The sequence below is a fragment of the Palaemon carinicauda genome, chromosome 40 (assembly GCF_036898095.1).
Source record: "Palaemon carinicauda isolate YSFRI2023 chromosome 40, ASM3689809v2, whole genome shotgun sequence".
Lineage (NCBI taxonomy): Eukaryota > Metazoa > Arthropoda > Malacostraca > Decapoda > Palaemonidae > Palaemon > Palaemon carinicauda.
Window position 1 is genome coordinate 21,477,367 of NC_090764.1, and position 25,121 is coordinate 21,502,487.

The 25,121-nt window shown below is 38.1% G+C and overlaps 1 protein-coding gene and 1 long non-coding RNA gene across 3 annotated transcripts in view; one reads left to right on the plus strand and one right to left on the minus strand.

Moving 5' to 3' along the window:
• The window catches only part of LOC137631600 (uncharacterized), a 49,970-nt gene extending 44,630 nt beyond the window's left edge, over positions 1-5,340 (minus strand). The window contains exon 1 of the long non-coding RNA XR_011041914.1: positions 5,290-5,340. This is a non-coding gene — a long non-coding RNA (uncharacterized lncRNA). The remainder of the gene's footprint in view (positions 1-5,289) is intronic.
• Positions 876-25,121, plus strand: part of LOC137631596 (proteasome activator complex subunit 4-like) — a 103,822-nt gene continuing 79,576 nt past the window's right edge. Inside the window, exons 1-4 of one of the 2 annotated variants that reach the window (XM_068363463.1) lie at positions 877-1,399; positions 4,873-5,013; positions 5,506-5,622; positions 24,666-24,716. In XM_068363463.1, the coding sequence (XP_068219564.1) occupies positions 1,206-1,399; positions 4,873-5,013; positions 5,506-5,622; positions 24,666-24,716 (503 nt within the window). In that variant the 5' untranslated portion in view covers positions 877-1,205. Of the gene's footprint in view, positions 1,400-4,872; positions 5,014-5,505; positions 5,623-24,665; positions 24,717-25,121 lie in introns of both variants that reach the window. The other variant, XM_068363464.1, reaches the window with a different exon arrangement.

A 25,121-nucleotide genomic window follows, 5' to 3' on the forward strand; every position in this document is an offset into this window, starting at 1 on the left:
GTAGGACTACTGATAATTAGAATAAAATAATTTCATTTTGGTAAGCGTTGATCAGATGGATTCATTTGATTCTCATTGGCAATAAAATTGTAAATTTTTCATTTTATAATAGATATCATAATGTATATACAAAAATGTAAAGTATAATTTGTAAATGAATATTTTTTATAAAAGAAAAATAATGTGTTGATAAAATGTAATTGTATTTTCATGATAAAAGATAAAAAAAAAAGTTATTTAGGTAACCACTACAATGACAACAGCAGCAGCAGCAGCATCAGTAACAACATCAACAACAACAAATGATTTGTCACTTGATGTCGATGTTTTGTAGAGTTAATTTTGAAAATGAACGCAACCTTTTGACATGAGCGAAAACAGCTGAGCGTCGTCTGCTTAAAGAACGTTTATGTATTGTGGGCATACTGAAGCGATTATAGCATATGTCGTGAAACCCGAAAAACTTATTGCAAACAAATAATAATTTAAAGATGATTTGGTTTATATAACACCAATGGCTGTCGAATGTAAACTGTAGTTTCGATTTGCTTTCACAGTAGTTACGAGGAAAGATAAAACCCACAGTCCCGCTTTATGTATATGCGTCTTCACCTCCAAAACATACTACGCCTCAGCATCTTTGTTTTCATGACTACATTTCTTTTTTAAACTTTAGTCTTGAATACTCTTTGTTAGGCACAAGGAGATAAGGATAAGAATAGGGAAGGGGAGAATATGGGGAGAGAATGAGTACCCCTGGATACAATCCAGTTTATAGCCCGAAGGCAGGTACTCGGGATGGGAAAGAATAAGGAAAAAGGGAGAAAGAGAAGTGCAGGAGAAGAATAAAAGAGAGGGACAGACTCTCGTGCGATGTCACAAGGAGAGCTTTGGTGTACAACGCATTTATACATATCACAAGCTCCCCAAGTGAGAGAGAACCCCTAAAAGAGAACGGTGCCAAGAGAGCCCCGGGATTTCTGCAAATCATACGTAGAAGAAGAAGAAGAAGAGAAGTGACGTAAACAACATGGCAGCGGTCAACGATCACTAATCATCGTGAAAGTGCGAAGTTTTTAGTCGAGTGTTCTCTTAAAGCGCGTCTAATGATAATCAAAGTGACTCCGGAGTTATAAGTGTACTGCGTCCTGCGTCTAATGATAAAGTGACTCTGGAGTTATAAGTGTACTGCGTCCTGAGACGTCATGAAGGACGACGAACTAAATCTGGGCTTCATGCCTCAGAAATACGTCATTTACAACAAGCTTTTACCATACGGGGAGGACTTGGGACCCGAGGTTTTAGGACAATTGAAGGAAATTAAAGAAAATCTCTCCAAGGCTGTAATACTGCACGACATCAGGCCAGGATGCATCCATTGGGTAGCCAGGCTGTCACGGTAAGAAACTTTACCTAAGGGACTGGGTTGGAGATATTTATTTCAATGTTGTCACTCTTCTTGAAATATTCTATTTTCCTTTTTTCTTTTCCCCAACTGGGCTATTTTCCCTGTTGGGGCCTCTGGGCTTATAGCATCCTGCTTTTCCAACTAGGGTTGTAGCTTAGCTAATAATAATAGTAATCAGATTGATTGTTATAAATAAATTATCAAGGATACTTAAATTACATAATGTGTTGTCATTTAATATTCTAATTGAACAACTAGGTTTATTGGCAATTGTTAATACTTATACCACCAGCTTATATGACGATACATGCATTTATATCGGGCTGTATGTTATGCCGGGCTGTATGTATGATAGCGGCCACTGATATGTATGATGAAAGCCTTAACCCATAACTTCCTTACCTTGCTAGGAGTGAAACGGGTTACGAATAAAACAGGGAAAGCTAAGAATACGTCAATGTAAGGGTGTTTGGCCGGAGACGTAATGACACAGCACTTTTTAGGTTAGGTGGGGAAGTTTAAGTTAGGTGGTGTTCTTGGTTTAAGACCGCTCATGAATGGCAGAGGTAAGGGATAGTGACATTGCTCTATCAAGCAGGACAAAGGTGGTAAACTTATATTTACGGACGGGAAACATTTCAAACAGAAAATATGTTTTCCTGTAGGGAATGATGTGATTTAACCGAATTTGACCTTCATTTCAACCGTAAACAAACAAACAAAACCAGTTCGACTACTTCATTCCCCACTACACACTCTAAAACTAATGATTGAAATGAAGTCAAATTCGATGAAATCACATTATTTACTTCGGTAAAGCATATATTTTCTGTTCAAAATGATTTACCCCAAACTTGATGGATCTTGCTTCTCCGTGCGCTCGCTTCGCTCGTGAAAAATAAAAACATCAAGCTCCATATGTACTGGCAAGCGATATTGTTGAGCTGCGAACGCTAACATTGTTTTACCCTAAATGTAATGGTTTTTGTTCCGCAGTAGGCGCGCTTCGCTCGCCGAAAAACAAAAGCATCACGCTCCATATGTACTGGCAAGCGGTAATGTTGAGGTGCTCACGCTAACATCAATATAACTTTAATAGTGAACTGCATATACTATCCAGGTGATTTAAATGTAAAGTAAAGGTAATGACTTACTTTATGATCGGGGCGTCGAAAGCTGGGTAATTTCCATGAAACTTCCCTGCCTCTTCTAGGTATAGTTAATTATAACCATTACATGTTTCTATAGAAATTTCCATAATAGTACATGTAAACAGTAGAATATGGACAAAGGCTTAATACAGGAAAAAGGAATGAGAAAGGACTGATGCTAGTACTATACTTGAAGTGATAAGAAAGGGGGATGGGAAATATTACCCCTCCTGTGGCAACTTTCCATACGGATGGGTGTTATTTGTTAACGGAAAAAGCACAAAGTCTATAAAGTAAACTTGAATGAACTTACATGGGAAACTTATTCAGAGCAAGTATTTATGTGAAAACTGGTTGTGATAAGGGAGAAAACATTTGAAAGGAGTATGGAGACAAAGAGAAATATACAGGTGGGTATTGCATCACCGAATACATAAAAACAATATTAGGGGGTCAAGTCTCGTAGTATACTTGAATGACTTACGTAAAAAATATGTCCACGGGGGTATTGCATAAACATACGGTATTAGAAGAATGGTTTGGGTAAAACGTAATATGTCCATGTTGGTATTGCATGAAAAATGGGTACATACGGTATATGAAGAAGCAGATCAAGTAGAATACACGAATGTCGCGGCTAAAAGTGATGAGGGTTTATTAGAAAATGAGTAATCCTTGGGTAAAACGTAATATGTCCATGTGTGTATTACATAAAAGAAGGGGTACATACTGTACAAGAAGGGTCAGATCAAGTAGAATACTTGAATGTCACGGGTAAAATTGAGGAGGGTTTATAAGAAAATGAGTAATCCTGTTGGTCAAAATAAAGGGGGCCGGGGTTTATGCGCAGAAGTTCTAAAACTGGTATGTACATACGAACGAACGGGAGAGAATACAACCAATCCGTACAATGTCAACAAACAATTGAAAAATATACCAGTAGTACTGCATAGGATACAGTATAGATAATATGTGCAGTTTTCCATGGATTTATTATACATCCAAGAAAATAATTTATCGAGAAGAAAAGGTTTGTCTTACCATTATATACCATTTTCCCAGTATTTTTTTCCCTCCCAAAACCCCGGGTTCCCACTGGGGGTCCTCCATTATCGGCGGATATAGATATGTATATTTCATTAAGTATTTATTTACGCTAAAAATAAGTTTAATTTTCGAAGGAAACTGGCTTTTTTCTATAGGAAGTTACTTTTTAATAGAAAAGTTTTCCTCGTACGTAACTATAATAAAACCCAATGCCCTAGAGACTGGCCATATGATCAGCGCCCAAGCCGCCTCTCCACCCGAGCTAAGACCAAGGAGGGCCAGGCAATGGCTACTGATAGACCTATAGGCTCCCCCAAACCCCCCCCATCCTTAGCTCACAAGTATGGTGAGGTTGCAATGACCAAAAGAACTAAAGAGTTTGGGCTGAACTCAAACCCCAGTCTGGCGTTCACCAGTCAAGGACGTTACATTGGCCACCACAACCCCAGAGGTTTTGCTGAACAACGGACACAGCTTTGTAGTACACTGGCCACGTCTTACGAATGGAAAGAAAATTCTCATTTTCTATGCACGCAGGAGGATCTGGCCGCTGATCTTCAAAGGCTCCTCCATATCCCCTTAATGATCCTTTTGCAAAATCTCTTGTATAATTTTGGTTGGAAACATACTGATAGCTAGCGAAAGATTCCTTCTTGCTACAAATGATTGCAAGCAAAATTAATTTCCTTCTTATTATCCCATTTTCTCAAGGATTTAGAATCTTGCTGCAATTTGCAAATCCAGATGTATTTTCACCGCTGGAAAAGCATACTGTATTCCATCAGGGAGGTAAGTGCAGGAATGTAACTTAACCTAAGGTTTCCTACCTAACCTAATTTAGGAGGCAGTGTCCTTATCTCAAGCTATTATGTGCTTTACCTTACTTTTTTTCCATTAACATTCAATAACTGACATAGTTAAGGCACTTACACAATTTATGGTAAATTTGTGATGCGTTGCTTCATAGCCAAGTACATGAAAGTATATATTTTTCCAATTGGTTATCTTGTGATTTATCCATTTTACAGCATGAATATTGATAATAAGACTCCAAGTTTCTGATGCCTAAGTTGTTATTGATAGGACCATCTGATTTAATACTTTTCTTAATAGAGAAATTGGCATTTTATTTTTCATAATCTCATTGAAAAGTAATATATATTTATATATATACTGTATATAGTATATATTATGTATAGTATAATATATATATATTACTCAAATGTTTTTGTAGCGTAGTATAATTGCTGTATTTGTTTTTTGCAGATATGTGAAGCTTTATGGAGTATGCATGTCCAAAGAGGATCACATTCTCTTTGTCAAGTTACTTTACGAGTTGTGCGTTACTCTCAACCAGGAATTTTGGGTCACTGCCAAATTTGCTCAGATGCTGACAATACTCTTGAAGTAAGTATTTTACTCGTACATAAACAGAACCTCATTTTGTAAAATATTCATTCGTAGTTTTTCCTTGCGGTTAAAAAGATTAGGTGACTTTTAGTATAGATTTTTTAACCCTTTTACCCCCAAAGGACGTACTGGTACGTTTCACAAAACTCATCCCTTTACTCCCATGGACGTACCTGTACGTCCTTGCAAAAAAATGCTGTAAAAATTTTTTTTTTCATATTTTTAATAATTGTTTGAGAAAATTCAGGCATTTTCCAAGAGAATGAGACCAACCTGACCTCTCTCTGACAAAAATTAAGGCTGTTAGAGCAATTTAAAAAAAATATACTGCAAAATGTGCTGGGAAAAAAATAACCCTTTGGGGGTTAAGGGTTGGAAATTTCCAAATAGCCTGGGGGTAAAAGGGTTAGTATAGATTTTTTAAAGATTTATAGGAAGTGTGTGTGTTAGTTACTACCGTTTACCTAAGGATTTGTTTTTAATTTTCAGAAAGAAAGAATTGCTGACTCCAGGTGAAGTGGTTTTAGACTGGAGACCACTTTTCGAACTATACGAATCCTTCTTCTACAACTCGTATAATACCATCGGCATGCTGATGCTTCCGTCGTAAGTTGACGTCAGACGTGCTCTTAGCTTTAAGTATTTCTTTCTGTTTGTTATTTTTTTTTCTTTGTCAGATTTAGCTTGCATGTCTATTCTTATTTAACTTCTGTATAGTTTTATTATTTTTATATGTTCCCTCACATTTTATTCCCAGGAAAGAAAGAGCATGGCATATACTGTATACAATTTGAATAACCTATAGTGTATCATTGGCAAAGTTTAGGCAAAGTGAATAGAATTTCAAAATTAAGTTATTTAGCCCTCTGGCTTAAAAACACGGGATCTACTGATTTCCTTGGTTGAGTGTTATTCCTGTAGTGGTAAATTGGCTGTTTTGAACTATTATAGTATTTTCCTATAAGATGCATCATATTTTTGTTGAACTCTCAATTATGAAAAAATGACTAATTCTTAACCCTTTTACCCCCAAAGGACGTACTGGTACGTTTCACAAAACTCATCCCTTTACCCCCATGGACGTACCGGTACGTCCTTGCAAAAAAATGTTATAAAATTTTTATTTTTTTCATATTTTTGATAATTTTTAGAAAAAATTCAGGCATTTTCCAAGAGAATGAGACCAACCTGACCTCTCTATGAGAAAAATTAAGGCTGTTAGAGCAATTTAAAAAAATATATACTGCAAAATGTGCTGGGGAAAAAATAACCCCTTGGGGGTTAAGGGTTGGAAATTTCCAAAGAGCCTGGGGGTAAAAGGGTTATTTATTTATAACTTCATAAAGTGATTGAAACTACAGTGTAACTGTATATACATGCACATGGCTATTTGCATCAGGCAAGTTTTCAAATTTTTTTGGACACCACATTCACATTTTCAATTTAAAGATGTCAGGAGTATAACACCTAGGAAATTTTTTTTCCGGTAAAAATACAAAGTGGACTGTATTATGTTTTGTATTGGCCAAGCACCGCACTTTAGTCACAAGTCAGGTTCGAGCAAGAGACCACCTGAGAAGGTAGTATGCTTTGATTTTAAAGATTTCAGACTAACACAGAGTAAAAAACTCATTTCAGTTTTCCTTTTTGTGGTTGATTTATTCGCATTCCGTAGTAGGTACACTTTATCTTTGGTGTTATTTTCTGATATAATTATACGGTACTAATTAGGTGGTTGTCTTATGTAACTAAGACCTAGCTAGTTATTTCCTGGTACTTTGGAACAGAAAAAGATAGTTCTTCCAAACGTTAACCGTTCTACATACTTAATGTGTAGAACCACTTTAGTTCAGGATTTATTAGTCAACATATCTTGACAGGTATAATTCTTGTAGATATAGCATAATTTTGAACTTGACTTGAAAGGTTTATACTTTTAACATGTTCTAGATTTTTTGGAAATTTGTATGAAGTTGGTCACATTTTGTACCCATATTTGCTACTTAAACACATGTAAAGTGTATCGTTTTGAAAATTCTCGTTGTCCACAATTAGACTTTATCAAAATTGCCAGTTTTTGCTATTTTCTAATTTCAATTATTATATTGTTATTATTATTATTATTATTATTATTATTATTATAACTGCTACTAGTATCCAGGCTATAACCCTGGTTGGAAAAGCAGAATGCTACAAGCCCAAGGGCTCCAACAAGGAAAGCAGTGCGGTTAGGAAAGAAAATCAGGAAATAGCAAATAAATTAAATATAGGGCTAAGTAATATGAAATATTTTAACCAGTAACAACGTTAAAATAGATAAGTCATATATAGACAATAAACGAGACATATTAACTTGTTCAACATAATGGAATTTACAGAAAGTTTAAACTTCCGAAGTTGAATCCTTTATAGCACTTTGATTAGAATTGTAACTAATCTTTAGTTGACTTAAAATTACTTTGACAATTTTTAGGAGAAAGAAGGAAAGAAGCCCCTGGCAGTAGACTAAATCATTTGACTCTCTTATTTTAATTTGTTAAAAGCCTTATTGTTCTGTGGAAGGTGCTGAGTGGTCCTCCTTTCCCCCAGCAGTGAAAAATTTTGCACATTCATTCCTTCTCTCTGTATACGAGCTCTTCTGATGTGACCAGCTTCACACCTAGAATCCGAAAAACATCAAATGTCTTGGAAGAAGACCCTCTTTTAAGCAAGTTACGTTGAGAATGATGTCCGCCTCAGTGGGATTTATATTTTAGTTAAGCTTCTGAATCACTCAACTACAAGATAAATGCCACTGAGGCAGCTATCTTTCTAAACATATAACATCTTAGAATTGCTCCTTGGAATGGGTTGCTACAATTTGGGTCATTAACAGTCTACATTGTAAATATTGTTATTATTATTCTGAGAAGTCTGTCTTAATTTTGGGTAATTGACTGGTCTGTTAGCTTTGGGTAGTGTATTAATCTGCTTTGGTATACTTTTCTCTTGAGAAAATTAAGAAAAATACTTTACTCAAGTTAGTTTTGATGATTTTTTTTTCCCCAAACTCTGGGAAACAATAAGACTAACCTGTTTTACTGTTTGATTTACTTAATAAACATGGATAGAACTTTTTAAGATAAAATAACCAGACCTTGTACATAATAATACTTGTTGTCAAGATTGTTCATATGCTGTTTATAGACGATGTGGGGATCTGGATTTTAGAGTTAATATGGTCACGATCGGGCGATAACAACACATTGCCATGCGGTATAGAGCTTTCCAGTTAGGTAGTTGAACTGTTGGAAACATAATGCCATCATACCATTGCTTTAGGGACTCAGAGATCGCGCCATGTCTGTAAGAGAGTCACATTTTTTTTACCATATTGTATGTAACATTGTCATTCATTCCTCTTTCAAAATTTTCTTTTATTTAAATTATGAGGATTTTTTAAAGTTTTTTTTTATTATATATATATATATATTACATCAGCATGATTGAAGGAATTGAGAAAAATAAATGGCAGTTGCAAGTAGAAGGGGCAAGTCAGAAACTACAAAAAGACAAATTATAAAATGCTGCAGAAATGTGGTGGAATATCTAGGAGATTGAATTGAGGGCGAGGATATATTATTGGAACTTGTATAATGATCTATTGAATGTAAAAGATATTTAATCTCTATCAAAGTACAGCACTGGCAGTAGATAAGGAGAGGCTAAGAGGCAGGTTGTGTGAACAAAGGCGGAAACATAGGAGGGAAGGAAGTGGATCAGAATTTTAGTTTGGGATAGGGAGGAGCAAAGGTTATGAGGAATGATAGAAAATGCCTTACAGTCTAAAGAGAATAATACTTTTGCATGAGGGATGAAAGATTCTTAACTGAAATTTGTTTTGGAATGATCAATCAGTTTGCCAGTTCAGCCAATACAAAATATGACATCTATGAATGGTTAGATTGCACTTGAGAAGGTGAAGTTTGGTATTGTTCTAGGACCATTGGAAATAATGGGATTTGTTAAAAGGGGCTGAGGAGTCAATCCGGAGGAATTAACTAGTACATATGAAACATGTTAGAAGGGAAAATGTTGTTGGTGGGAAGATTCATCATCATCTTCCTAGGCCTATTGACTCATAGGGTCTCGGTTAGATTTCGCCAGTCGTCTCTATCTTGAGCTTTTTAAATCAATACTTCTCCATTCATCATCTTCTACTTCACGCTTCATAGTCCTCAGCCATGTAGGCCCGGGTCTTCCAACTCTTCTAGTGCTTTGTGAAGCCCAGTTGAAATTTGGGTGAACAAAGTTCTTTTGGGGAGGGTTAAGAGCATGCTCAAACCATCTCCATCTACCCACCACCATGATCTCATCTGGTGGGAAGATTGTGAGAGCAAATTTTTTTAACTTCATTGAATTTTGCTATTGATATTTATTCTTAATGTGAGAGAGAATGCATTGACAAAATGCATATAGTGAAAGTAGAATCTCTTGTACTTATGCACTTATCTGGCTCCAAGTCCACCAATGGTATTATTTTGTTTTTTAGAACTTGCAATTTCTTGATTGCTGCTTTAGCTGTACAGTACTCCTCTTTTGGGGATATTAGTTGCAACATTGTGAAATATTTAGCACTTTATCTTTACTCATTTGTAATATGTTCATTCTTTTCAATTTTTAGAGCAATATAGTCTTAAATTTCTGTATGGCTTTCTGCTTGTTTGTCAATCTTTTGGATAACCTTTAGGTATCTATACTATATATTCTGTTGTATGTTTAGCTTTCCTAAATCTCTAATTTTCCACTTATTGCATAACCTTATATAATTGAAATTTTGTTCGTTCATTTCTGTTGGTTATTTCCCTTATTGTAACTTTTCCTTCCTACCATTCAATGTCTAAAAGAAGTAGGAGAGGGATGAATATAGCGCTTTCCGTTGCTACTTGTTGCAAATCTCTAGAAATGTGTAGTCTCTGTTCTTCACTTATTAAAGAAAAGCCCAGAACATCTTTACATTAATAATATCATAGATGTTAAATCTTTGTGCAATATGAACAGGATATTTGTGCTACACTGTTGAGTTTCTTACTTTCTCTTCAGTTTCTTTCAGTAAATAAGCCCCCTCAAGTTTTTGGGTAAAATAGGTTTTAGTAACAATTAAGTTTCTCTGTCATATTCAAATCCATATTATTAACAATTAATTTTCTCTGTCATATTCAAATCCATATTAGTGTCCATATTTTTTTAATATCATCTGCTAACAATGTTCTAAATCATCATTTCAGTGCATTCCTCATCACATTGTGTTATTTGAAAGGTAGTTTATGGGCAGATCTTACATTGAGTACTAGTGTTATTTCTTTGATCTTTTTGAAAATGTAAAATAATTTAGGTGACGTGATGTATTGTTACGCTAGTTTTGAAGGTTGTAAGCTTCTAAACTCAAATAGAATTTGTTGGTTGCTAGTGAGTTTGTTACTCTCTCCTTAACATAGTTTCATTTTCTTATTGTATGATCCCATTCATTGGTACAGCCATGAAAGTTTTGTTGTAAATTTTGAAGTATGCACAGTACATTTGGATGGCTAGTTTATGGGGTTAAACAGCTAAGTAATTTTTTTTTTTTAGTTTGTAGTATATACAGGGCCTGTATTTTGAGGTTAGTTATATTAGTACATAGTATATGAATTAATTTGATTGATTTAAAAGAGGTTTCCAAAGAGTTTCAAGTGTCTTTTAGATTAAATTTTGGTATTAGAAGAAGTTAGTCTGCATGTTGTTTGACTGAATACTGAAGTACCACACGTGAGCTTTATTATCAGTAAGTAGATAAAGCCAACCTTTGACGCAGTAACCTGAAGATAGCGGATTTAGAAAAAAAATTGTAAGTGGCATGGTATTGTTTTTGTCCGACAATCAATTCACCTTGTGATTGTTTCTACCTTAGGTTAGTCTTGTCAGGTTAATACTGTACTGTATCCGAGATCTGCATTCTGTAGAAAGTTGTGCATGTTTTTAACCTGATGCAATACTTGAAAAATTTAGGGGTTAATATAGCTCGTGTATTTAGCCTTATTTAGTGGAATACAGTATGAGACCTTAAAGTTATTTTCATCCATTGTTACTGTATGTTCATGAAGCCTTTATATTTCCTAAAAATGGTGGATTCATAGGTATTGAAAGGATACTTATGTAGTACATTGCAAGCTCATCAATATTTGTTAGATAATGTATAACTTTACAGTACTGTAGAAGTTACATTGAGTAGGTCTTTAGGTTTGCAAATGGTTATTAGGTCCTTAGGTAATTTAGTTTCTCAGTTGTTCATGTACATGAATAACTAGATGAAAAATAGACATGAACAGCATTAAAAGGATGACTTGGGAGCCAATTTGAAATATTGACATCAGTTATAAAGGCTGTCGCCAGATATTTAATAATTATATTGCCCTTGAGATGTACTATAGTACGAATAATTTTAGGAGTATTTTTTATAAACCCATATTAGTTACTTTTTATAATAGTTATTAGTATTATTGCTATTGCGTCTCCAGGCAAATGCGTGCTTTTAGATAATTAGGATTTTCTTTCATATTTTTAACAATGTGAAGTTTGCCCATTGTAGTCTTGTAAAATTATGAAGTTATATTCTCTTTTAACCCTTTTACCCCCAAAGGACGTACTGGTACGTTTCACAAAAGCCATCCCTTTACCCCCATGGACGTACCGGTACGTCCTTGCAAAAAAAGGCTATAAAAATTTTTTTTTTGCATATTTTTGATAATTTTTTGAGAAAATTCAGGCATTTTCCAAGAGAATGAGACCAACCTGACCTCTCTATGAGAAAAATTAAGGCTGTTAGAGCAATTTAAAAAAAATATACTTCAAAATGTGCTGGGAAAAAAATAACCCCTTGGGGGTTAAGGGTTGGAAATTTCCAAATAGCCTGGGGGTAAAAGGGTTAATGATAGTAATGTTAGATTTGCAAGATACTCGGACTCTTATGAGGAGATATATCAATCACAATATAATTCCATATACTGTACATTTTCTCTCGCGGGATAAGATTTCTTCAGAATAAATTGTTCAAATGTAGTTGATGAGGGGATAGCAATTTAATGCCCTCAATTGAGCCATGTTCTGTTGAAACAAGAATTGAGGAAAATAAGGAATTAACTGATCTTTTTAGAATAATATAGGCTTTGAAAGAGAATAAGAAGGAAGTCCAATTTATTAGTTTCTTTATTTAAATATTTTTTAAACATTTACTTGCAATTATACATACATACATATACCAAGGCACTTCCCCCAATTTTGGGGGTTAGCCGACATCAACAAATGAAACAAAACAAAAAAGGGGACCTCTACTCTCTACGTTCCTCCCAGCCTAACAAGGGACTCAACCGAGTTCAGCTGGTACTGCTAGGGTGCCAAAGCCCACCCTCCCACATTATCCACCACAGATGAAGCTTCATAATGCTGAATCCCCTACTGCTGCTACCTCCGCGGTCATCTAAGGCATCGGAGGCAGCAGCAGGGCCTACCGGAACTGCGTCACAATCGCTCGCTATTCATTCCTATTTCTAGCACATCTATCCTCCTATCACTCAGAGCTTCCTTCACTCCATCCATCCACCCAAACCTTGGCCTTCCTCTTGTACTTCTCCCATCAACTCTTGCATTCATCACCTTCTTTAGCAGACAGCCATTTTCCATTCTCTCAACATGGCCAAATCACCTCAACACATTCATATCCACTCTAGCTGCTAACTCATTTCTTACACCCGTTCTCACTCTCACCATAGTCAAGGAAAAAGCATGTGAAGATACGCCTTTGAATAGTTATTTTTAATTTAGGTTTGCTTATAAATAACTTAAAGGGATCATATTAAGTTTTGTATGATACCGATGAAACACTTTATTCTATAATGGTTTTTGCAAGTTTTTTATATGATAATGCAGCTTTAATTATATGGTTTATGAAATACATTGGCAATTCAAGTGTTGCCAGATTGATGATATTTTTAATGTGTACTCATTAGCCAGCCAAAATCTCCAATTTTTCTGGAGGCATATCCTTACTGGTAGAAGGGCTGTCTGAGGATGCGCAGTTGGTTATCCTACTTCCTTGGCTGATAGGGTGACCGTTACTTCCCAGGTGGAGTTGTCATGTTTTTACTGGAGTGATCAGATATCAAAGGCCCACCTTGTCATTCTCAGCTGTAAGGGATGTAGAAAAGAAGCGTGTCTTTGTTCTTTTAGTTGAAGTTTAGGTAAACTTTGTGTAGGTCGGGATCTTGGTAGTCAATTGTGTAGAAGATAGAGGATCAGTTAGTTTCATGTCTTAATTAATAATGAAGGAATAGGGGTAGAGATGGTTGTATCTTTGAGTTAACCATATGAAGAGTAAAGACTTATCATATGCCAGGCTGTAAGCACAGGAGGAGGAGGTGTGGACTGAATAGTTGAGGTCAAGTAAAATGTGAAGATGAGCCTTGAAACGTGATCATATGAAAGGTGCCTTCACTATCATCAGAAACAATGATGAACCCGTAGTTGGTCTGGACAGAAAAAAAACTCCAAGTAGGATACTCAATAGCAAAGATAGTTTGGGTCTAGAAACATATGTTAGGCAGCCAATCACTGCCCATCTGACAGGGGAAAAAGGGCTTAACACACCTGACTGGGACACTTACCATAGAGGTATGCCCCTGGCAAGGGAGTAGGATTTCTTGGAAGGCAAATATGCGTGGCATGATTAGTAGTAAAGTTACAAAAACTGCCCTTTTAGGAAATCGCAACATTCAGGGTACAGAAACCCTTCTAGAACTAGAACACAAAACCTACAATAAATATATTGTGAAAATAAAGGACGTGATTAGCTATTGACTATTAACCCTTTTACCCCCAAAGGACGTACTGGTACGTTTCACAAAAGCCATCCCTTTACCCCCATGGACGTACCGGTACGTCCTTGCAAAAAAATGCTATAACATTTTTTTTTCTTCATATTTTTTATAATTTTTTGAGAAAATTCAGGCATTTTCCAAGAGAATGAGACCAACCTGACCTCTCTATGAGAAAAATTAAGGCTGTTAGAGCAATTTAAAAAAAAATATACTGCAAAATGTGCTGGGAAAAAAATAACCCCTTGGGGGTTAAGGGTTGGAAATTTCCAAATAGCCTGGGGGTAAAAGGGTTAAGCGTAATTGGGTTTGGCATTAAATCTAAAGAAATCTAATAAAATTATGGTCGACATCAGAAGTAATGATACGTTTAGTATTCATGACAATTGCAAATTATCCCACCCAAAAATTAGAAAGAAGCAAGTTTTCGTTGTAATGAAGGAAAGTGAAAAAAATATATGTATCTGATTAATAATGTAATTACAAAGTGTAACATTATTTATACCTAATGATGCAGGAAATAATACCCCAATGAAATGATAGCTAATGAGAAAATATAATCCTCTTGTTCTTAAAGTTGCCATCAATGACCTCAGATGTCAGGATGCCTGAAAACTTTAAATCAATCAATCAATCAATCTTAAAGTTGAAAGGAAGTGGATAGCGAGCATGAAAACCGTCTTCTAATTGCTATGTAGGTAAAAACTTTTTAGCTAATAACCAGAGAACACAACCAGTAGAACCTTGACGTCTAAAATAACCAGATGGTGAAGTTCATTAATATACTTTACATACAAAATGTAGTAATCACCAACTACTTTAAAATGAAACTTAGTCTTTTGAAAGATGAAGTTAGCTTGCATGTACATCATTGTAATTTGTATATAGTGGATAGAGGGTTGTTGCTGGTTAAGTGCTTTAGATGGTAGTTCAAGTAATTGATACATTTAGTATGCAAGTGTCTTCCATATACTGTTATTGGCTCTGTTTCCTTCATCGTGTTTAGTAGTTAGTATTGGCGGTTATTAGAAATGTTTGATGGTTAAGTACAGTTTTCATTGTTCTGATTTGGATATTTAAAGTTTATGAATTTAACTTTATTTTTATTTAAATATTCTACAGTAATACAATGCTTTTTTTTGGGGGGGTGGGTGTTAGTACTTTCAACATTTATACGATAGATCTATTGATGGCCAAATTCGCTTGTTTGTTTATTTAGATTTCTTTCCTGCCGTTTGTTTCTGTTCTTTATATTACATGTGGAATGGAAACTTTTTGATCTAGCATGATGTTAAAAGCCCCAAATAAAGCCTTTGTAACATGTTGCATTACTGGTTGTTCAAATGTTTGAGAGTTACAGAAATATCATCCCTCTAAAGCATGGCACTTTGAAGTTTTACATCCTAATTTGAAACTCTACTTTTGTTAGGGTTTTAAATCAGAATAATATTGTCCTCCTTTGTTAAAACCTGTGTGTTTGCTTTTTTTATCTCTATACTACGTCTATGACTTGTCTATTCAGAATCAATCTAGCAGATTTTGTTTGGCAGCTCATTCTCTTCTGAAATGTCAGGTAGAATAACAGATTGGATTGTGATATGGTTTCAGATACATCAGTTTCCTCCATTTCCTTGATTTTTGCCTTGACGAAGGTTTATTTTATAGCCGTTTCTATGGGATACGTAAGTAGTTTTTTTACTTCTCTCCATATGAATAGTTTAACAACTTAAAAGTCATGAAGTACATCTTTTCCACTGTGACTTGGTATCCATGCGAAGAGTTAAATAAAGTATATTAGTAATTGACTTGCCAGCTAAGAAAAATTATTGATCATAGATATATATTTTTATATATAATTTACCATTTAGATCCAACAGAGTACAGATATTTTTATGTATCGTTCACCATTTAGACCCAACAGACTACTTGAGCATATTCCGTGCAGTGTTGAATTGAGTGCTGTTGTATGTTATTTCAACTTTTCAGTTGATAGTACCATAATAAATGATATAAACTAGAGAATATGAAGACAGTAAGGTTCTTGTTGTGCTACTTATAAAGGTACAGGAGCTCCTTGTTTCTGAAGTATCTTAGTAAAAGTAAGTCAGTTCTCCTTACCTAACAGATCTTATGATTTCAAAAGCAACTTTTTCAGTAATTTTTGTGATAGAAGTTACAGAAAACATTTGTAAAATTCAGAAACTTAATTTAGCACTTAGGCCTCTAGTAAGGTATTATTATTATTATTATTATTATTGTTATTATTAGCTAAGCTGCAACCCTAGTTTGCTATAAGTGCAAGGGCTCAAATGGGTATAATAGCCCAGTGAGGAAAGGAAATAATCTTTCTTCTTGAAGAGCTGCTTACCAAGTAGAAAGTAGCCATTGAACAATTGCAGTGCGGTAGTTAATGCCTGATCCTGGAAATAGGTTGTGAATGATGTTTCATGCAATTCTTTGTTACCTTCTTGACCAATGTTGGTACTGTACATGTAATATTTAAACTTAGATTGTGGCCTTCTGTCATTTTGTCATGTTAAGCAGGCAATTTGGTCTATTAGGCAGTGCAGTTTATGTATAAAAAAATGTCTTGAAAGTTTGAGAATAGTTGAGGTAAGGGTATCGTCGTCGTCGTCGGCGCCCACTCGTGTCCGAGTATTGGGTTCTGTCGTCAGCCATCAGCCTCCTATCTGTGGGGTGGGTGCTTATGCCTGATGTGGCTGTTAAGTCCTAGTCTGTGGTGGAAGAGTCGCGGACAGTGTTCACAAGGGAGGGTAGGTGGTGGGCGGGGCTGTTCTAATCGCTCTCTCCTCCTCCTCCTAGCCTCCTCATTTTGTCTCCTCCTCTCCTCGAAGTCCACGGTGCCATGGTGTACTGTACTCCTCCAGGTTTTCCTGTCCCTGGCTGTTTCTTCCCATGAGGAAGGATCGATGTCAGTTAGAGCCAGGGTGCGCTTTAGTTGATCTTTATAGCGCATTTTCGGGGCTCCTCGTGGTCTGGTGCCCTGGGTCAGTTCTCCGTGGAATATTTTCTTTGGGAGCCTAGATGGATCCATCCTATGCACGTGTCCTATCCAGCGGAGGCGGTGGTGGATGATGGTGGCCTCCACGCTGGTCAGCGAGGCACGTTCTAAGACTTCAATGTTGGTGGTGTGGCTCTCCCAGGGGATTTTCAAGATCTGCCTCAGTTTCATTTGTTGGAAGCGTTCTAGGTTTTTAATATCGTTTTTATATAGCGTCCATGTTTCACATGCATACAGGAGCGTGGAGAGGACTACTGCCCTGAACACCATTATTTTGGTGGTTATTGTCAGTGCGTGGTTGTTAAATACGCGGCAGTTGAGTCGGCCAAAGGCGGAGTGGGCTGCCCTGATCCTGTTCTCCACGTCCTTTTTGCTTGTGGGAGTTGATGTTAGGATGCTTCCTAGGTAGGAGAACTGGTCCACCTGTTCTAACGGTTGGTCATTCACTGTGGTATTGAAGTTGGGGAGCATAAGTCCTGGTGGATGTTGGACGAGGGTCTTGGTTTTGTCTGAGTTGACTTGCATCCCAAAACGTTCGTAGGCAGAGTTGTATGCATCAGCTAACGACTGCAGGTCCTCTGCCGTCTGAGCTGGGGTGGCATTGTCATCAGCATACTGCAGTTCTCGCACTGCACACAAGGTGGTCTTGGTTCTGGTGCGGAGTCTAGCGAGGTTGAAAGCGCCTCCATCCATGCGGAAACGTAGGTCGACTGAGGGTGTGTCTGGAGGAATCTCGTTGAGCATTGCTGCGGTGTATAGCGAGAAACACGTCGGGGCCAGAACACAGCCCTGCTTCAGGCCGCCGTTGATGGGGAATGGGTCTGAAAGAGAGTTCTGGTGGCAGACTCTCCCAACCATTCCGTCATGGAGGGCACGCACCAGCTTGACAAAATCGGGTGGGCAGCCATATCTTTTGAGGACAGCCCACATGGCAGGTCGAGGTATTTTGTCGAAGGCCTTTTTCAAATCCCAGAAGATGAACATTATGGGCTGTTGTTGTTCGAGGCTCTTCTCTTGTAGTTGTCGCGCACAGAAGATCATGTCTATGGTCCCGCGGGAAGGTCGAAAGCCGCACTGGGACTCTGGCAGGACGTCTTCTGCGAGAATAAGGAGGCGGTCAAGGAGAATCCGAGCGAAAATCTTATTCGCGATACTTAGTAGTGATATTCCCCGGTAGTTGTTACAGTTCTCCCTGTCTCCCTTCTTGAAGATGGTAGTGATGTTTGCATCGCGGAAGTCACTGGGGGGGTCTTGGTCTCCCATATTTTCAGTATAAGGAGCATCAAACGGTTCCTCAAGCCGGGGCCACCGTGAGTGAGGAGCTCCAACGGGATGTTGTCTGGCCCTGGGGCTTTGCCGGGCTTCATGCGCTGCAGGGCCTTGTTGAAGTCATGGATGGAGGGTGGTAGTGCCATCCAGTGACGGACGGGATGCTGCGGGGTCATTCGCAGGAGATCGTCTGGGGTGTCTGCTTGGTCATTGAGGAGGTTCTCAAAGTGAGACTTCCACCTGGCCAGGATGCCCTCGCTGTCGGTGATGGTTGTGGCTCCATCCGCGTCCTTCAGGCTGCCCACTGATGACCGTGTGGGACCGAATATTTCCTTTGTTGCTGCATAGAATCTGCGCAGGTCACGTTGGTCAGCGAAACTCTGTATTTCTGCAGCTTTTCTTTGCCACCAGATGTTCTGGGCTTCACGGATACCTCTCTGGCAACCAGCTTCAGCCACCTTGTGAGCACATTTGTTAGCTGCTGTTGGTTGGTTTTCCAAAGTCAGGCGTGCTTGTCGTTTGGTTTCAATGAGAAGAGAGATGGTAGCATCATTCTCATCAAACCAATCCTGCCGTTTCTTGGTGGTGTAGCCTAGTGTTTCCTCCGCGGCACGGACCATGGCGTTTCTGAGGGTGGTCCAGTGGTGCTCAACAGTGGCCTGACCCACAGGGTCTGCGAGGTATTGTTCGCAGGCCTCCTTGTAGTTCTGTGCCACCTGTGGGTTGCGGAGCTTACTACAATCAAAGCGTTGGTGTGGTACGCTGTCAGGTGCCCTTCTGGGTGGTCGTAGGGTCGTCACGGAGAGTCGGGAGATGAGGAGTCTGTGGTCCGTCCAGCAGTCGTCCGCTCCGGGCATGGATCGGGTGATGCGGACGTCTCCTCGATCTCTGGCTCTGGTCAGGACGTAGTCCAGGGTGTGCCAGTGTTTAGACCGTGGGTGTCTCCATGTGGTCTTTTGTCGCTTTGGTAACTGGAAGATGGTGTTGGTTACCACAAGTTGGTGTTCTGCACACAGACCCAGTAGGAGTTGGCCATTGGCGTTGCAATTTCCAATGCCATGGCGGCCGATGGTTCCCTCCCACAGGCGATGGTCTTTGCCTACTCGGGCATTAAAGTCGCCAAGCACAACGAGCTTGTCATTGGCGGGCACTGCCTGGATGGTGCGGTCGAGCTGGGTGTAGAAGGCAGCTTTATTATCATCGGTTGAGGTCATAGTCGGGGCGTAGACAGAGATCAGGGTGAGATGTCTGTCCCGCGTGATGGGGATGCGGACAGTCATCAGGCGCTCACTGATGGCCTTGGGAGCTAGGTTGTGCTGCTGCACTAGCTGGGAACGGATGGCGAAGCCGACACCGTGGATGCGAGGCTCCTCTAGGGCCTTGCCTTTCCAGAAGATGGTGTAGCCTGTTCCAACTTCCCTGATGTTGCCCTCTTCGGGTAGTCTGGTCTCGCTAAGAGCCGCCACATCAACATTGAAGCGGGCTAGCTCCTTGCAGACGAGGGCTGTACGTCGTTCCGGGCGGTTGGTGTTCGTCACGTCTTGGAGGGTGCGGATGTTCCACGCACCTAAGGTTAATATTTTTTCTTGTTATTTCGACCGCATTAGTGGGATGTCCGCCAGCCGCGGTGAGCTGACCAGACGGGTTTGCCGTGTCCGATGTTTACCCCACCTTTTCTAGGGGCCTCCCCATGTGGGGTGGGCTGCGGTGTCCTCAATAGGCCAGCCCAGTCACGGGTCCAGCTGCCGAACTCTGGTGTCACGGCACCGTCACCAGAGAGCGACTGAATCTTAGACTCGCCGCCTGAGTGCAGTCGTGGGCTAAGGGCTTCCAGCTATCCAGGCCTGCCCCCTTCACCCACGGTGCTGTCGCCTCAGGACTTGCTGGTGGTGATGATGATGATGATGGTGAGAAAGAGATGAAGAAGGGTGGAGGAAACGACAGAATGCCAGTAGCTGGATATATTGTTTTGGGTGGTCGTGGCTTTGCAACGGCCACGCACACACACTTGGCCCACATCATTTTCACCGCGGCTCAAGACATATGAGACAGGCGGCTTCTCCGATGTTGGTTGCATCGGACTGCCGGGTTCTTGTTATGTCAAGGCCCGCCTTGTTGCCTTCCCGACAGGCATTGCCCTCTTCCGCCGGTGCTGGGAAGCTCCGCCGTTGGGGTCTTGTTTGGTTTGATTTTGGAGTTTTCCTTCTCCTAGCCTTTGCCTATCTTAAAATAAAGGAGAAGGCCTATAGGGGTCCAGTCTTGGTCTGGTCTCTCAGAACTGGCCTTAGCGGTATGGTTGAGCCTGCCAGGGTGGATAAACTACCCCACCGCCAATGCCCAGCCCATCATTGGGACACTCAAGCCCCTCTACTGCAGCAAAGTTCTGGACCATCAGAGGGGGGTAAGGGTATACCTTGGCATAAAAGCCCTGAATATTTTATTTATTTTATATGATTTTACTAAACGTCTATCCATCAAAATAAAGTAATCAGCTGAAGCAATGCAGCACAGTAGTTTGTATTCTGTGGAATATAAAATCTTTGTTGATCCTAAACTTATAACCAGCTATTTTTGTTGGCTGAAAGGGAAGGACGTACAATTTAGTCCCTGATAAAATAAAAGAATAATTTTCTGTCATCTTCTGGTGTTGTTTGCTTGATAATCTCACACCAGTGTAAGCTGACTCTTTCACTCCTTTTTCATTTATCCAGGGGAATGTTACAACTTGGTCAAGTTTTAGCCTAAGGCTACTTTGTTTTTTCCTTGAAAAATTATATAATTTCTTTACCTTTTATATACCTTCCATCTTTTCTTTGCTTTTGTATGTTTCTGCTATGTATGAAACAAGTTTTTGCTATTATTTCTTTCTTTTTCATTACTCCATTGATTATATCAGTTCTCAATTTTGTGCAATAAAATCTTAGTTCCACCTACATTTTCTGTTTGAATAGGAAGCCTCTACTGTTCGTGTCCAGACTCTCATATGACTTTTCACTTTACCACTCATTCTTTTGCTTCTCTCTTTACTGCTGTGGGTCATATGTTGTCTTATCTTGTTAAGGATCCTCCTCAATTGGATGTTCTTAGTGCTAGACCCTTTTGTTAACTAAGCCATGATTCCCGCAGGAATCTCCATGATCTGATTGGTTTCTGTTCTGGGTCAGTTTGTGGTTGTATGATATGGTTTATACTGAAGAGTAGTCACAAAGATTTATTTATACAACACACTTGTATAAGCTTCAAGACTCTGTTCTTGGCTCCTTCACTCAGACTGAGACTAATCAAGTATGAAAAGACTAACAGTATAGAGCTGCACACCAGTCCCTATCTACAAGGAGAGGATGCTCACTGTTGATGTGGACCCAACATTAGTGATGATTCCTTCCTAGAGTCACCCTAGCACCAAGTTTGGACAATCATTAGTACTACAGTATACTGTATATTGAGGAGTTGTTCTTGTCCCCATCTAGGATATTGATATTCATTAAACTCTACTTGAATCAAATCCAAGCACTACTAAATTCATGTGTAGCAATTAGGTTGTCTGGAGAAATGCCCTTTCAGTCAGGTGATAAGAGGCATTTGGTGTTCCCTGGAATCATCCCTTATCGAGAGTTAGACTTGTTAGTTTTTATTCTCATTACTACAAATTGTAGTTCTTGTTTGTTATTGTTTGGTGGTAGAAGGTTGTACTCAATGGTCGAGTCTACTCAATTAATGCTCTGGTACTAGTCCTTGGAGACTACACAGCACATTACAGGTATCCCCCCCAAGACTGGGTTTTGATGAAGGGAAAATCTATTTGTTGGGAGGTGCTGGCAAGTCTTCAAGACCCTCCCTCCCTCCCTAGCCTAGTGCACGGGAGTGAGACAGTAGATTCTTGCCTAGAAATAATCGATGCTGTTGGGTATATGTTCATGCTCAGTTAGACTGTTTCCCAGCTGGAGCGTTGATTCTTTCAAGTACGCGATGATGTAGTAATAACGTCACCATTAGCAGAAGGTTTTTAACATTGGAGATGCTGTATTTGAGTTCAAGAGCGCCAGAACTGGAAGGTCTCTCTTAGCCACATTGAGTCCGTGCTTTTGTCTACAGGAGGGGGGAGACAATATTTCTGAGGTATTTATGTTGTACAATAGTGGATTCCTTGAAGACCACACAGCACCTTTCCAAAAATAGGGTTTTGCTTAGTAAAAATCCAGTTTTTATCAAAACAGTACACTAATTGGTTGAAGGGATACAGTATTCTATTTAGCTAGAAAAATAAAAAGGATATATATATGAATCATCACTTGCAAATACACTGCAAAAGCAGGAACATGTGTCGTGTAATTTTACTCAGAAATGATGAGAAACTAGAAACACTACAGTAATTAATCACCTGCTGGGCTCAAGAAAAGATATGTAAACAAATGCACATGTATGAAATTTTAATTTTTCATTATGGCCTACTTTTATTTAATTCAGTTATTTGTTTTATATTTGATAGTATTATTTAACCTTGTAACTGTCCAATACTCTCAAGAGATACAGGAAGTGTATGATTCTCGAGTCAGAGGTATAGCGATGCTTATAAGTTTTAAGTCAGAGGTGTAATGGAATGGCCTTTCAAGGTCTAGCAAAATCACTCTTTAACCAAAGGTGCCGGACAGTGGATGTTTTACTTTAACTATATCTGGCACAACAAATATTTAATGGCTCAGTTGGTATGTAAGGAGCTATAATTTTAGTTTTAGGTTTTTATTTTAGCAATTGTATTTAGCTATTGATTTACGGACAAAATGTTGAGAGAGCTAGCACACCATCATAATTATATGGGACACTTATTTTTTCGATTCCTGGTGATGTCTTTTGAAGATTTAATGATACGCATGAAAAATTAGGAGAATGTTGATCCTGTTTTGTGGTTAGTTAAATTCTACAGCATCTGAGAAAGACAGGAGAAATTGAAGCGATGATTTTGGAAGACTTATCAGAACACTTTATGGCCTAGTTTTTAGTGAGATTCCAGATTTGTGCTCAATTTAGGCCGGTGAAGAAAGGTCAAATAGAAAATATGCGAAGTTATTTATCATTATTTAGGATTTTATTTCCTTAATGCATATTAATGCTTTTAGAATTATACTGTATACAGTCATATTTGTAGAAGAACTAGAAACAATTTTTTTTTTTTTAGTAAGAACAATCAAGTATTTCTCAGCACAAGTATTTTTGCCTACATTTTAAACAAAGTCATTAGCATAATGGGAAAATAGTATAGTATTCTCTCTCTGTCTCTCACAATAAAATTTTACTCTTTTGAAGTTAATGAAGGTAAAAAATTTGCATTCTAAAACAGTAATCTTATTTTATTGTAGGATGTAATTATTATTATTATTATTATTATTATTATTATTATTATTATTATTATTATTATTAAAAGCCAAACTGCAATGATAGTTTAAAAAGCAGAATCCTACAAGCCTTGGTTCACCAGCATAATAGGAAAAGCAGGTGAGAGAGGAAAAGAATATAAAAAATCGCTGGGCCATTTTTATTTTCGTTACATTTTCTCAGATCTTAAGCCAACAGTCTTGCAAATTTTTATTGATTTTAAAGCTTCCAGATTTTAATGAAAATAGCCTTTTCACTCTGCTGCTGCAAAACATTATTGTCTGGATTTTAGTGTTGGGAAAATCAGGACTCATTAGTATGTTTCCTTTGGTAGGGTTGTTATCAGGCACCAGTTCTTAATTTGTTTAATCTATTCCCAGTTTTTCAATTATTCCTGTGAAAGGTTGGTCATGGACTAACAACATAAGTACAGTATAGTTAAGCTGAAGGCAAAGATCAAGTTGTCATATCAAACTTTATACAGTATTTTCATTTCTAATAATATACCATTAGGTGACATAGTTCAAGGAAATATTACTAGGTAATACTGTAACTAGTTTTTCAAGTGTGTTGGTGAAAAATGAAAGTAAAATCTTGATTAATGTATAATCAATCATCTTTTCAACATTATACAGTACACATGATTTACTGTATTTCAACATTATACAGTACACATGATTTACTGTTGTACAGTACACCCGTTACTGAAATTTATTATGTTGACTTTCAGGTGTGTTACTCTAATTGATACTATTTTTGTATCTCAACAGTTCAACATGATTGTTCAAAGAGCCTTGTTAGTAAGACGTAAATTGAGTTTTATCCTCCAATCTGGTATAACGCAATACTAAATGAAACCCTAAATTCCGGTGAATGGTATGCTTTTCACTGGGGTCATTACAGAAGTGAATAGTTATTGTCTGAAGCTGTCTAGTTAGCTTGATAGATGCTAGTACAAACCAGTGAAGTATATATATATTGCTGGTCATGCATAGTCATATTGTTTCAATGAGTTGCCATTAATAGTTTAACCAAGTCACATTTTTTACTGTGAGTCAGTCCCTTTTTTACCTTCCCAACATCATGACTCCTTTCAGGCGGACCAGGAGGACTGCCAGTCGTATGATTAGCCGTAAAAAGGATATATCGTAAGTTATCTGAAGCCATCTCATTCTTCCTGATCTTTTAGATGATTCACTTTTTAATGTCTTTTGTTTTAGTCATGTGATCAGTGGGTACTATTTTGATGTGCTTTGTTTATTTTAATTTTCCACATAAAAGAGTTACTAAACATTGCAAATGTGTTGGTGAATGTTGGGTTATATTTGTGTGACTATATAATGACTTGTCTTGTTCTGAAGCCACTTGAGCAACCAGGAATAACTTGTTTTTATTAAACGTAGGCTAAAAAGATAGCTCCTGCATCATGTCATGTTTTGATCGGCTTTGTTTTTTCGTAACCAACATGTGCTTAGATTCACAATTTCCACACTGTAATTTGTTCTGTATACATATTGTATAGATATTCCTGTTTTATTGTGAACATATCTATT